Source organism: Cibotium barometz, chromosome 15 (genome assembly GCF_041138505.1).
Source record: "Cibotium barometz isolate CiBa-2024 chromosome 15, ASM4113850v1, whole genome shotgun sequence".
In the NCBI taxonomy this organism is placed as follows: domain Eukaryota; kingdom Viridiplantae; phylum Streptophyta; class Polypodiopsida; order Cyatheales; family Cibotiaceae; genus Cibotium; species Cibotium barometz.
In genome coordinates, this window is record NC_141060.1 from 10248434 (window position 1) to 10261914 (window position 13481).

The 13481-nt window shown below is 46.8% G+C and overlaps 1 protein-coding gene across 1 annotated transcript in view; it reads left to right on the forward strand.

Moving 5' to 3' along the window:
- Positions 1–13481, forward strand: part of LOC147630958 (zinc/iron-chelating domain protein) — a 40656-nt gene that overhangs the window by 2848 nt on the left and 24327 nt on the right. The window contains exon 2 of the mRNA XM_086809300.1: positions 9125–9203. Within this exon, the coding sequence (XP_086665426.1) occupies positions 9125–9203 (79 nt within the window). The remainder of the gene's footprint in view (positions 1–9124; positions 9204–13481) is intronic.

Consider the following 13481-nt stretch of genomic DNA (forward strand, 5'->3'; position numbering starts at 1 on the left):
AGGCCTATAAATAGGTAGTTTGCTCATTGTTGATTCATTCATTCCTTTAAGGAATGGGTCCCTAGTATAGGAGTAGTTTTGGTGATGTTCACCTTTTCCAAGAAGGCAGCCTATGGTTGTAGAATAGGTATCTTTTGTACCATATGAATATACTGAATTTCCAGCTATCTCTCTCTCTCTACTCTCCCTTCTGTTTGCGTTTTTGCATCAGCATGTTCTCAGTAGTGTTTAGGGCTGAAAGAAGACTCCCAGAGCTTCCGCGTGTTACTTAGAGCATCAGGCTCAGCAAAGCTAAACACTGATTCAGTCACATATGATGGTGTACAGGTCCAAGGTACAGGAAAGTACATGGGTATGAAGCCCAAGGCAAGGAACACAGGATCGGGAAGAGCTCCTAGGAGATTTGTTGGTTGTTCCACAAAGCGAGAGGGGATGGCAGTCCTGTGAGCCAGATAGGTTCTCGGGCAATGGTCCCAAGGGAGGATTATCCTCCAAGGGGTGATGTGAGAGTGCCAGACTCATTTCTCAGGAATGAAGACCAAGACAATGTTCAGAGTCAGGGCAAGAATGGATTGGGGACTGGATGGAACAGATGCATAGATATTATTCAAAGTCAGAGTGGTTTTGGAGACCGAGCTGGGTTTTCAATGAAAAGGGTTGCCAGAGTTGGATGGATGACAGAGGGACTCCGAGAATAGAGTGGGATGATGACAGTCATCCAAGAACAGGTTGGAATCCCGTCATCAAGTTTAGCAGAGGGGGATGTCATGTGCATAAAATGCCATGGACATTCTCTAGAGCTAGTCCAAAAGGGGCAACTAGAAAAAGAACAGTAGAGAACCAGAAGATGGAGCATAAGGTGCAGAAGTGGCAAGTTTGGACTTGGAGGAGGACCAGGATGCTATCGGCTGTATGAAGGGGTATTGTCGGTTGCTTACAGGAGGCGTCGGCTGTACCAGAGACCAAGGCGGCTGAAGGAGCATCATGACATGGCAAGGCGGCTGCAGGCGCATCATTTTATGATTAATATGTCGAGTCGGCTGGCCGACTGCTGGTCGGCTAGCACTCCATGAAGTCCAAGAGGCCTATAAATAGGTAGTTTGCTCATTGTGTTACTCATTCATTCCTTTAAGGAATGGGTCCCTAGTATAGGAGTAGTTTTGGTGATGTTCACCTTTTCCAAGAAGGCAGCCTATGGCTGTAGATGTCATGTGCATGAAAAATGCCATGTACATTCTCAGAGCTAATCCAAAAGGGGCAGCCAAGAAAAAGACCATTAAAGCTAGGACTTGGAGCAAGGATGCAGAGGAGAACCAGTTTGGACTTGGAGCAAGGACAAGGAAGGCTTGGGGAGCTGTCGGCTGAGACAAAACAGGCTGTCGGCTGAACCAAGACAAAGGCGACTACAAGCGCATCAAGATTTATGATTTAATGTCCAGTCAGCTGGCCGACAACAGTCGGCGAGCTCTCCATGAAGTCCAAGAGACTATAAATAGGGATGAAGGCTCCTCATTGTAATCATTCATTCCTCTAGGGAATGGGTCCTTAGGGTCCAGCATTAGGACCAGATTTTGGGTGTTTACCACCTTTTTATGAAGGTAGCCAAGGGCTGTAGATTAGGAGTACCTTTTTGTATTATATGAATATATTGAATTTCCAGCATATCTCTCTCTCTCTACTCTCTCTTCATGTCTGCGTTTTGCATCAGCATGTTCTCAGTGGTGTTTAGGGCTGAAAGAAGACCCCCAGAGCTTCTGCGTGTAACATTGGTATCAGAGCATCAGGCTCAGCAAAGCTAAACACTGATTCAGTCCCATATGATGGTGTAGAGGTCCAAGGTACAGGAAAGTACATGGATACGAAGCCCAAGACAAGGAACACAGAATCGGGAAGAGCTCCGAGGAGGTTTGTTGGTGGTGTTCCACAAAGCCAGAGGGGATGGCAGTCCTGTGAGCCAGATAGGTTCTCGGGCAATGGTCCCAAGGGAGGATTATCCTCCAAGGGGTGATGTGAGTGCCAGACTCATTTCTCAGGAATGAAGACCAAGATAGTGTTCAGAGTCAGGGCATGAATGGATGGTTGTAACATGCGGAAGCTCTGGGAGTCTTCTTTCAGCCCTAAACACTCCTGGAAACCATCTGATGCAAAACGCAGATATAGAGAGAGAGTAGAGAGAGAGAGATGTGCTGGAAATTCAGCATATTTCATATAGTACAAAAAGGTACTCTTACACAGCCCTAGGCTGCCTTCTTCTAAAAGTTGAACATCACCCAAAACTGTCCCCCTATGAGACTCCTAGAGACCCAATCCCTAGAGGATTGAATGATGAGCCTCCTAGCCTATTTATAGGTCTTCCACAAGACATGTGAAACTGGCCGACTGCTGGTCGGCCAGTCAACACTCCATTTAATGCTCAAACCGACTTGGCTTCTTCTTGTATCTTCATGCGTCTGCAGCCGCCTCCTAAAGTGCAGCCGCCTCAGCTCAGGTACAGCTGACAACAAATCTGCAGCTAACTGTCCTGGTCCTGCCTTGAATCGAACGCAACTGTCAGTGCCACCTATCTCCAAGTCCATCACTGATTCTGCTCTTGAGGCTCTTAAATTGTGGTTCTACTGATCTTTTACTGGTTGCCCCCTTATGGAGTAGCCCTGAGAAGGTACATGGCATTGATCATGCACATGACATCCCCCTCTGCTAAACTTGATGATGGGATTCTAACCTGCTCTTGGATAAGTGTCATCATACCAAATCTTCTCCTGAAGTCCCTCTGTCATCCATATATCCCTGGCAACCCTTTTCTCTGAAAGCCCGGCCTGTTCTCCAAACCACTCTGTCTCAGACGAAGATCTATACATTTGTTTCCATCTAGTCCATAATCCATTCCTACCTTGACCCTGAACACTGCCATGGTCTTCATTCCTGAGAAATGAGTCTGCCACTCTCACATCACCCTTGGAGGGTAATCCTCCCTTGGGACCGTTGCCCGAGAACCTATCTGACTCAGGACTGCCATCTCCTCTGGCTTTGTGGAACACCACGAACAAACCTCCTGGGAGCTCTTCCCGATTCTGTGTTCCTTGCCTTGGGCTTCGTATCCGTGTACTTTCCTGTACCTTGGACCTGTACACCATCATATGGGACTGATTCCGTGTTTAGCTTTACTGAGCCTGATGCTCTGATACCAATGTAACACGCGGAAGCTCTGGGAGTCTTCTTTCAGCCCTAAACACTCCTGGAAACCATCTGATGCAAAACGCAGATATAGAGAGAGAGTAGAGAGAGAGATGTGCTGGAAATTCAGCATATTTCATATAGTACAAAAAGGTACTCTTACACAGCCCTAGGCTGCCTTCTTCTAAAAGGTGAACATCACCCAAAACTGTCCCCCTATGGGACTCCTAGAGACCCAATCCCTAGAGGATTGATTGAATTGAATGATGAGCCTCCTAGCCTATTTATAGGCCCTCCACAAGACATGTGAAACTGGCCGACTGCTGGTCGGCCAGTCAACACTCCATTAAATGCTCAAACCGACTTGGCTTCTTCTTGTATCTTCATGCGCCTGCAGCCGCCTAATGGTACAGCCGCCTCCTAAAGTGCAGCTGCCTCAGATCAGGTACAGCCGACAACAAATCTGCAGCCGATTGTCCTGGTCCTGCCTTGAATCCAACGCAACTGTCAGTGCCACCTATCTCCAAGTCCATCATTGATTCTGCTCCTGAGGCTCCTAAATTCTGGTTCTACTGATCTTTTACTGGCTGGCCCCTTCTGGATTAGCCCTGAGAAGGTACATGGCATTGATCATGCACATGACAATGGTGGACTAGATGGAAGAGATGCATAGATCTTAATCTGAGGTAGAGTGGTTTTGGAGACCGGGCCGGGTTTTCAGTGAAAAGGGTTGCCAGAGTTGGATGGATGACAGAGGGACTCCGGGAATAGAGTGGGATGATGACAGTCATCCAAGAACAGCTTGGAATCCCGTCATCAAGTTTAGCAAAGGGGGATGTCATGTGCATGAAAAATGCCATGTACATTCTCAGAGCTAATCCAAAAGGGGCAGCCAAGAAAAAGACCATTAAAGCTAGGACTTGGAGCAAGGATGCAAAGGAGAACCAGTTTGGACTTGGAGCAAGGACAAGGAAGGCTTGGGGAGCTGTCGGCTGAGACAAAACAGGCTGTTGGCTGAACCAAGACAAAGGCGACTACAAGCGCATCAAGATTTATGATATAATGTCCAGTCAGCTGGCCGACAGCAGTAGGCCAGCTCTCCATGAAGTCCAAGAGACTATAAATAGGGATGAAGGCTCCTCATTGTAATCATTCATTCCTCTAGGCTTAGGGTCGAGCATTAGGACCAAAAGGGCTATAGATTAGGAGTACCTTTTTGTACTATATGAATATACTAACTTTCCAGCATATCTCTCTCTCTCTACCCTCTCTTCATGTCTGTGTTTTGCATCAACATGTTCTCAGTGGTGTTTAGGGCTGAAAGAAGACCCCCAGAGCTTCCGTGTGTAACAGTAGATTAGGTATCTTTTGTACCATATTGTAACATGCGGAAGCTTCGGAGAAGATCGGTAACTTCAATGCTCAGAAATCAGCACTCTTTTCGCGACGGAATTAATGCACAAAACTGAATGAACATGTGCAGAAAATAGAGAGAGAGAGGGAGAGAGGAGAGGACACAGTATTGGGTCCCAAATACCCTTTGTAGGGCCCCCACCACGGATGGTGTATTTGCTTTATTAGAATGATGTAAATCTGAAAAGAAAATACAGAAATCTTGACCTTTCTTGGCTGAGAAATCTCTGCCCTTGACCTGCAGTCCTCCACCCCTTTGCTTTAGCAACTTCTTGGCTGTCCTAGCCCTGTTTTTGCTTGAGCAGTTGGTGAATTGTGAGATAACACAAATGATCTATGGCTCACCTATTTATACTTCTTCCCAACAGCAGTCGGCCAGCATCATATCCAGGCGGCCAGCAATAAATTGTCCCACCACTGAATATTCAGCATTTAATGCTGAAAAATTCACATAAAAAACTGCGCTTCTTTCCCTAGATGGCTGGGCATCATGAGCTTGAATTCCAAGAGGCTGGGCACTGATTTTGCAAGTACACTGGGGTTGGGCAGCCTGTATCGGCTGCCCCATACCTGTCCTACAGCCATATAAATGCTTCATGTACTGTCGGCTGCCCCTGGGGCTGTCCTACAGCCCCTCCATGGCTGGTGGGTTCAGCCAGGGCCTTCCTGGCCCTCATGGGGGTGGTTTCACACTATCCCCATGCTCACACTAAGACTTGGGGTAGCCCTATGGGCTGGTCCCTATTCCTAAAAGCCAACCCTAACTATCTACACAATGATCTGGCATCCGGTACCATACCAGATACACAGAATCACTGACATCATTCGAGAGGGAGACTCACAGCGTGGACTGGCACTATTTCATGTGCAGGACAGTGCACACCTGACCTTGGACTCATGTGCAGGACAATGCACACCTGACCTCGGACGACTGAGATGGATCCTTGGCTGACTCGTCCCGGATTGGGCTCACATGGGACAAGTTTACCATCCCAGGTCCTGCACCTTCTGTAAAGATATGTCTACGTGGCATCCAAGTGCGGGATGCACGTGACACATGAATATACTGAATTTCCAATCTAGGAGCACAATTTGCTCCCAATTTACAGGTGTTCAAGGAGGTAACACTGTTTTCTCTTCTGGCTCACCTTCTATTTCTGCTTCTAATGTGTTTTGGAATACTGCTTAATCACAAGCCTCCCACCCAACCCATGGTGTTGGCATGCAGCCATTACTGGCCGCACCCGCCACAGGGACTTGCGTATGGGTTTTACCCGCCACAGGGACTTCTCGGCACTTTGCCTCTTGGCACTGTGTCACCACCCAACATTCCGGGGTATCAAGTAGTTTACCAACCCATCTCAGGCACTATCTCTGTTCTTGCTTATGTGCCTCCTCAAGGATTTGTGCCTTTGCCAGGTATTTCACTTGTGCAGAGTCCCCAACCTTATATCTTAACTAATGGAGTACCCTCCCTAGGTTCTACACCTGTGTCGGGTATTAGTGGATTTTTTGGAGTTCCTCCTAACCCTCTACACTTCGGATATGGGTATCAGCCATCCTGGGACCCCCCACCTCCTTCCTTTCATGTCTCTGTGTCCAAAAATGCTTTCACAGAAAAGACTCGTTTTAATGGGTCTAATTACACCACGTGGGCTATCTTATGGAACAGGTTTTCACTTCCCAAGGTTCTTGGAACTTGGTAAAGAGATTTGAACCGAAACCCCACCCCTCCCTAGCACCTCATGAAGTCATCCGCTATTGGGAAGCTAGAAATGCCCCTGCCATAGTACCAGAGTTTCATTCACAACTCTAGCAGTTTTTCTATGTCTCTGACAGATGGGCACACCTTGCAGAGAGAGATGTAGCACGTGATCGCACGCGTCGCATTGATCTCGAGCATCAAATCCAAATTTTTTCTATCAAAGAGGGGGATGACCTGACCGTCAAGGTTGTTGAATACCGACGCCTTAACGCGGAGTACGCCACCACTGGCTTCACCAAGTCGCAAGAAGACTAGGTTATCACTTTATTGAACAAGTTGCAGGCCCAGGTACAAGACCTATAAATGCTGAAAACTGATGTTTATTGCTGAAATCTGAGCACGAGGGAAGCCCGTAGGTGCTGTACAATGATGAGAAGCAGTAGCAGCTACTAATGACCTCAATTGAATGCTGAAATATGAGATGAACTGAGGGAAAGGGAGCCAGCCCTTATATACTACCTCAGGATGCTGGTCGGCCAGCTGTAGTAGGCCGAGAGCATGGCTGTAGCATAAAATGCCTAAAAATACCAAAAATGGTAGAAAAATGCTGAATAATCTCTGCTAAGATATGCCAATGCAGGGCCTCATAAATGGCTAATACAAGCATGAAAAAGGTGATGTAGACCCTCTGGAGATGATATAATCCAGCATAGGTAGGCAGGACCGTAGAGAAGGGGGGGGGGAAAGGGGGAGGGGGTGCAGGCATGAGCAAGGTGGCGAAGGGGGAAGGAGAGGGGGGGCACAGGCAACAACGATGAGTAGGGGGGAGCGCAGCTTCGCTCATGAGTCGAAAGAAAGATATATTAAGTGTCTACTAAAGACCCAATGGGCCTATAAGACCAAAGTGATACAATAATGTCCATGGCATATCTCATCATACATAGAAACCGACCTTATACAATAATTGGAAATAATCTCTATATCCAAGGTGGTGATGGGATTTTTTGTAAGGTGGTTTCTCATATAGATGGAAAAAAGCTTCTTGAGGAGTTTCATGAAGGATTATATGGAGGTCATTATGCCGACAAGGCTACTGCTACAAAATCCTCAGTGCAGGGACCACTTCATCCTATCCTGCCTCTTAGTCCTTATGAAAAATGGGGGATAGACATTACTGGGCCACTCTGTGTAACACCTAGGAGGAATCAATTTATTGTAGTAGCCATTGAGTATCTTACCAAATGGGCTGAGGCAAGACCTATCAAGAATGCAACAGGGAAGGAGATTGCACGCTTCATGTATGAAAGACTTATGGATCACACCTTCGAAGCTCCCACCAAAGATGCACTTCTTTGATCTAACACCTCCTCATGCTCATTGAGGATGAATTCATCCTACAAACGGGCTACCTAAGTGTTCACATGTCCCATGCCATGCGGATTGCGATTGGCTAGATACGGGGTCATCCCACTGCCTTAGAGTGGAGGCAAGGGGAGTTGAGCACGTCTTCTTTAGAGCCGGGGAGCTCATATCGGGAGACCCATGGAGGATAGGATCTGCCGTCTGCTCCATGAGCTCATTAGCTCCATGCTTGATATTTTGGAGAGTGGTATACCATCTAAGGACATACAGCTTTTCCATTATGAACAGAGAACACTTTTGAGGTTTAAGTTAGGTTGACCATCCTTTTGCATTGGTGGCTTGTTATATGGCACATGCTATCTGGAAACATGCTATTGTTTGCCAATAAGGTGGTAGGTCAAGCTCACATGTGAACCCATATTTTTGTACGCTTATGTATATATGTATGTCCACATGCATGCTTGTGTATATACATATGTAAACAAAGGCATATACATATAAATGGATATTTAAGGCATATACATATAAATGGATATTTAAGGTCACTTTTTCTATTGGATCCCATGGCAGACTAGAGAGATCAGAGCACCCCTTGGAGGATTTCAGAGGCTGCACCTTGCAGAGGGTGAGGGTGATTGGTTTTCGGGCACGGGAATGGCACATAGATCCAGCACTGGCCAAGGTGGCCAAGGAGAGACTATGGCGGCTTTGGATTTAGGAGAGCTGACCTCTCACGTGGGATCCGAGAGAGTGGACTTGGCATGATCATGCATATCGTGAGGAGACTCTTGATGCCCCCTTTGCATATACAACGCGGCTTGGCCGCAGGTTCCAGATGCCTGAGATAGATGTCACATCAGCAGTAGCAGCACACTGGCAGTCTCAGGGCCGATCACAACGCTTCCTTTCAGATTTCTGGAAGAGGCTTTGGGACAGCTTTCGGCTGAGGAAGAGCACTCTCTCTCTTTGGCTGATGGCACACAGGAGTTTGGCGGTCGGTACTTGGCTGGCAATCAGAGGTCGGTTAGTAGCTTGCACGAGGTGTGGCCACACCCAAGAGTCTTAGCGTCGTTGCCTTTGGGATTGCCTGAAGGCTCAACAGATTTGGCAGTGGATTCTCTGCATCTTCCTCACAGAGCAACCAGCCGAAGGAGAAGCATCTCTTCCCCTTTTGATCATTTGTTTCCCGCCCTTATATGAGGCGAGTTTGTATCTAGCCCGTTGTGGTTGTACTTAGCCCTTTTTGGCTGTTTTTTCTTTAATTAATTGAAAGATCTTTTTCCCAGAAAAAAAAAAGGATATTTAAGGTTCCAAAATATAAATGGATATTTAAGGTTCGAAAATCAAAGTATTCATGCACTTTTCAAGTGAAGTATGGCCTTTGATTTTGTATGGGGGTTTCAAAGGAGGGGCTTGCAAAATAATGCTTATTTCTTGGTTGTGAACTTATTATACTTTTTTGTGTTACAGCTATACAAAAGCATGATAGGGAAGGATGGCTGGTGCAAGAATTTCGATAAGGGCTCTCGGCAATGCACTATATACAATGGTAAGGTTATAGTAAGGAAAGAGGATTGCAAGGGCTGTGTGGAAACATCTAATGTAAAAGTTCTGTTTTTCTTTCGATCCCTAGAGTAGATATAACTATGTCATGACCATAGTCACATAAATGTCTGATGTGGCTTGCATGTAACATTGCTAGAAATTTAGTATGTGTTAGGGACTTAAACATAAAACAACTCCCATCTTCTATAGTTAGCTTTCTTTAGTGATGTATTGTGCTTTCTTTGCTAAGTAGAGTGTTCTCGTTTTCTTTACTTCCCAGCCCTGGCCTAGCAGTGGCATGCGGTCTATAAGAATGCCCCTTGTTAAAGTATCTAGAGGCTTTTCAGCCCATGCCATCCAGTCTCTTGCTTGTTGAACAGTCAAGTAATTTTGGGTGTTGATGACGTGAGTGGGGAATCGGGACATCATAGCATGTAGTCTGTGCTATGCATGATGGAGTTGATGATTTAAGCTTTGTGACTACACTCATGGAGTCAATTTTGCACTTTGTTTTTGTTAAGTTTGGGAAATAATTTGACCTTTCCATTGGTATATTCATTATGTCTATCCTCAACTTAGGCCTAAACCCACCTGTAGGTGACATATCCGTGTTAAGCTTCTTGATGAAGGGTTGATTAGGGTTCTCTCTCAATCACTCGTATCCGTGTCCCTTGGGAGAGAGCCTTTTGTAAATGTGTGTGTGGTGTGGAGGCAGCCATGGGTGGGGCTATGGCTGTGTATAGAGCAAGAAGACCTTATTGTCCTTGCCCAAATACTGAAATCTGGTGGAATAGTAAGCCCTGGACTGATCTGTGTTAATTGCTGCTGTTTGGATGCTCTTTGGGCAGGGCTCACAACAAGGGTTGATTCCTGTGCTAAAACCTAACCTTAACTAGTAGCTCTACCCTCTAAGCTTCTCAGCTGCTGTTTGCTCTACCCAAGTGTATCTGAGCTTGCCACCATAAGCTTGTGGCTTCTTGTCAGGTTACTTTGCCTGAGCCTGCTGCTTGTCTGCCAGGCACATTTTTTACGATGCTAGTTGGACTGTTTGATGCCGCATCTGAACTTTATAGTGTGTTTACATATTCTGCTGCCTGCATCATTTACATCATCACCGCCAAAATTTAGGAGGAGGGCATTTGAATCTTGGGTGCTGAGTGTTGGGTTAGGCTTAACCATAATGTGCAGGAAATGGGGGCAGAGAACAGCACAGAAAGAGAGAGAAAGAAAGAAAGAAAGATTTTATTAACGTCTTCTAAAGGCCAAAAAATGGCCTATGAGACAAAACCTGCGTACATGATCATCATGTCTCAATGGACATCAAATGGATACAAAAGAAAAAAAAGGTACAAAGTACTCTATAATGTGGAGATAAATCACATACAGGGCTGTGGTTAACTACTATGGGGTGGGTGGGAGGGAGGGGGGGGTAAATACATCCAATAAAGCAACTAGCTCCAACTGGTGCCAATGAATGGGTGTAGGATGTCATACATCGGGTTAGAGGCAAGATATCTCCCAATCTGTGCTAGATCAATCTGGGGTCTGTCCTCTCTGCTATGTCTCCTCAAGATCTCATCAATCTGTGTTTGGTGGAGACCTGGGGGGCGAGGGCCGACGGGGGCATCTCTTGGATCGTAGCTCTCTCGCTCGGGCTGATGTCATTCCTCTACTAGTAGATGTAGAGATAGTGCGTCTCCGAGTGACCCGGGTTTGGACCAAAGGAGCTGTGGAGGATGTCCCACCATTTAGTGGCTGGAAGAAGGTAGTGATCTGTGTCTGAGATGAAGCATCCCTATGCTGTGGGAGCTGCTGTAATAGCCGCTCTCTATGATGTCGTAACTCCATCAAAGATCCCCCCAGGCATCTCTGAACATGAAACTGCATAACTCTGCTGAGTGGACCAAATCCCTCCCTGAAGAGACAGTGGTATCTCCGCTGAATCTCAATAGTATACTAGGCAATGGCAAACATATTGCTCCTCTGTCTCCACCTCTATGTGGCACAATCTGCAGATACGTGTCTCCCTTGGGGCTCCTGTAGCTCTCCCTGCCTCTCATCTCTAGAGTGTGTGAAGATACCCGAAGCTGCCCAATAGTAGTGTGCATGGCATGAGACATATATACATCCATGTACCCCGGTCTCTGCACAAACCCATCCTCTGTGAGCTGTAAGAAATGATCGTGGTAGTGCTGCCTCTTCACAGGAAGAGGTTGTGGAGGATCAATCGATGTATGACGTGTGTATAGCTGTATCAAATCCTGATGTATCAATCGGTTCCTCTCCCGTGTGTCTTATGGTCGGATGGTCCTCATCATACTGAAACGGAGGGAGCCCGTCCATACTCATCCCATGTAGTGAAAACCACTGTAAAACCTCTGCATACCATGACTGTCGCCCTGATGCTGCTACTCGCTCTGATGACTCTAGGGCCTGTCTCGGTAATCTATCTGGGGGCATGTGCCTAACCCGCTGAATAAATGTCACTGTCTGAAAGAGTGCCTCCACTAGCGTGGGTGAAGACGCAAACTCTGCCAAAACTATCTCATGTGGCGTCGAGGTTTTACTATGAATCATCCGAGAGAGAGAGAGAGAGAGAGAGAGAGAGAGAGAGAGAGAGAAATGAAATGAAGAGAGAGAGAGAGAGAGAGAGAGAGAGAGAGAAGCATGAAGCGCAGGAGAGAGTGCTGCTCGAACCTTCACGTCTTCCCTGTTTTGACACACTTTTTGCTCGCTGTTATACCCTCTGCTTAGCTACTGTTTATCGCTCCTCTTCTCTGTACAACCCTCTGTGTGTGTGTGTGTGTGTGTGAGAGAGAGAGAGAGTGTGTGTGTGCGGATAGTCGCCATCAGCAGGCAGTCGTCACCCCCAGCAGATAGTCGCCATCAACAGGCCGTTCAGCAGAGATACGCTTGCCCTTTGTGTGATCGACATCCTTGCAGAGAAGACAACATACCGCCTTTCGTTATCAGTGGAGCTGCTTGCAACAAGAGGTATTACTGTAAATACAGCAGGTACACTAGGGTTTCTAGCAAGTACTGCAGGTTCAGTAGGGTTTCCAGCAGGTGCTGCAGTACAGTAGGGGTTCTTCGAGGTACAATAGTCACCGCAAGTACTGCAGGTACAGAAGAGTTTCCAGCTGCCGGTACTGTAGGTACAGTAGGGTTTCTAGCAGGTGACTTGGAGGTACAGTAGGGTTTCAGCAGGTGGTACAGAAGAGTTTCCAGCCAGTACTGCAGGTACAGTAGGGTTTCAGCAGGTACTGCAGGTACAGAAGAGTTTCCAGCCAGCACTGCAGCAGGTGCTGAATTTGGGTTTGAGAGAACGAGTTTTCTTTGCTTTTGTACATGGATTTGGATGACCCGGCTGCTGCTGTTGGCGACATGGCTGCCAATAGCCTTAACATGGATCTTATTGAGGAGATGATCGAGAAGGATGTGGGTTATGCTTCAGATGCCTCAGAGCAACAAAAACGTCAAAGGCTTGATGTTGATGCAAGCTATACTCCGGTGAATGTTGGAGAGAATGCAGAGGAAAGTTCTCAGGCACCTTCTCCGGAGTTTGCACGTTTGCTGCAGATCACTGGTGAGCTTCTGCAAGAATATGTGAAGGCAAATAGCGTGCAAATGGCTGCAGTGGATAATAGTGGTGTGGCTGATGTATGCATGGAGACTCCTTTGTTGCTACAACAGCTAGCAGATTTTCATGATCGTGCCGCTATCTTTTTCTTTACTAGGCGTATTCCATTGTTGCCTCGTCTTAGAGCATGGCTGGGCCACTTGGTGTCGCCTGAGGCACTTTAGGAGATTTACGATGGTCCGAGAGGCTTTTATGAAATACTTTTTCGCACTTCGGAAGCCCGTAGGGCAGTCTTGGAGCAGGTGCCACTTTTTTTGGATGGGCAGTTGGTTCATGTGGTTCCGTGGAAGCCTATGGCAGAGTACCAAGATATGTTGCGCCAGGCTTGCCCAGTTTGGGTTGAAGTGAAACAATTCCCACCAATGTTTTGGCGTGTTTTACCAAGTCTCATGCGAGGTATCGGTGATGTCTTGGTGGTGCCTCGAATGACATCTAGAAACCGAAATCGTCTATGCATGTTGTGGAATACTGGGAGACCTAGGCCGACACATTTGCGTGTCAATATGGCTGGGCTGCAACCTTTAATGTATGAATTGAGGTGGGATACATTTGCTGGCCACTGTTTCAAATGTGGTGAGATGGGCCACTTTGTCTCCGAATGTCCTAAGAAAGAACAAGTTGCTGCTACAAAGGATATCCTTG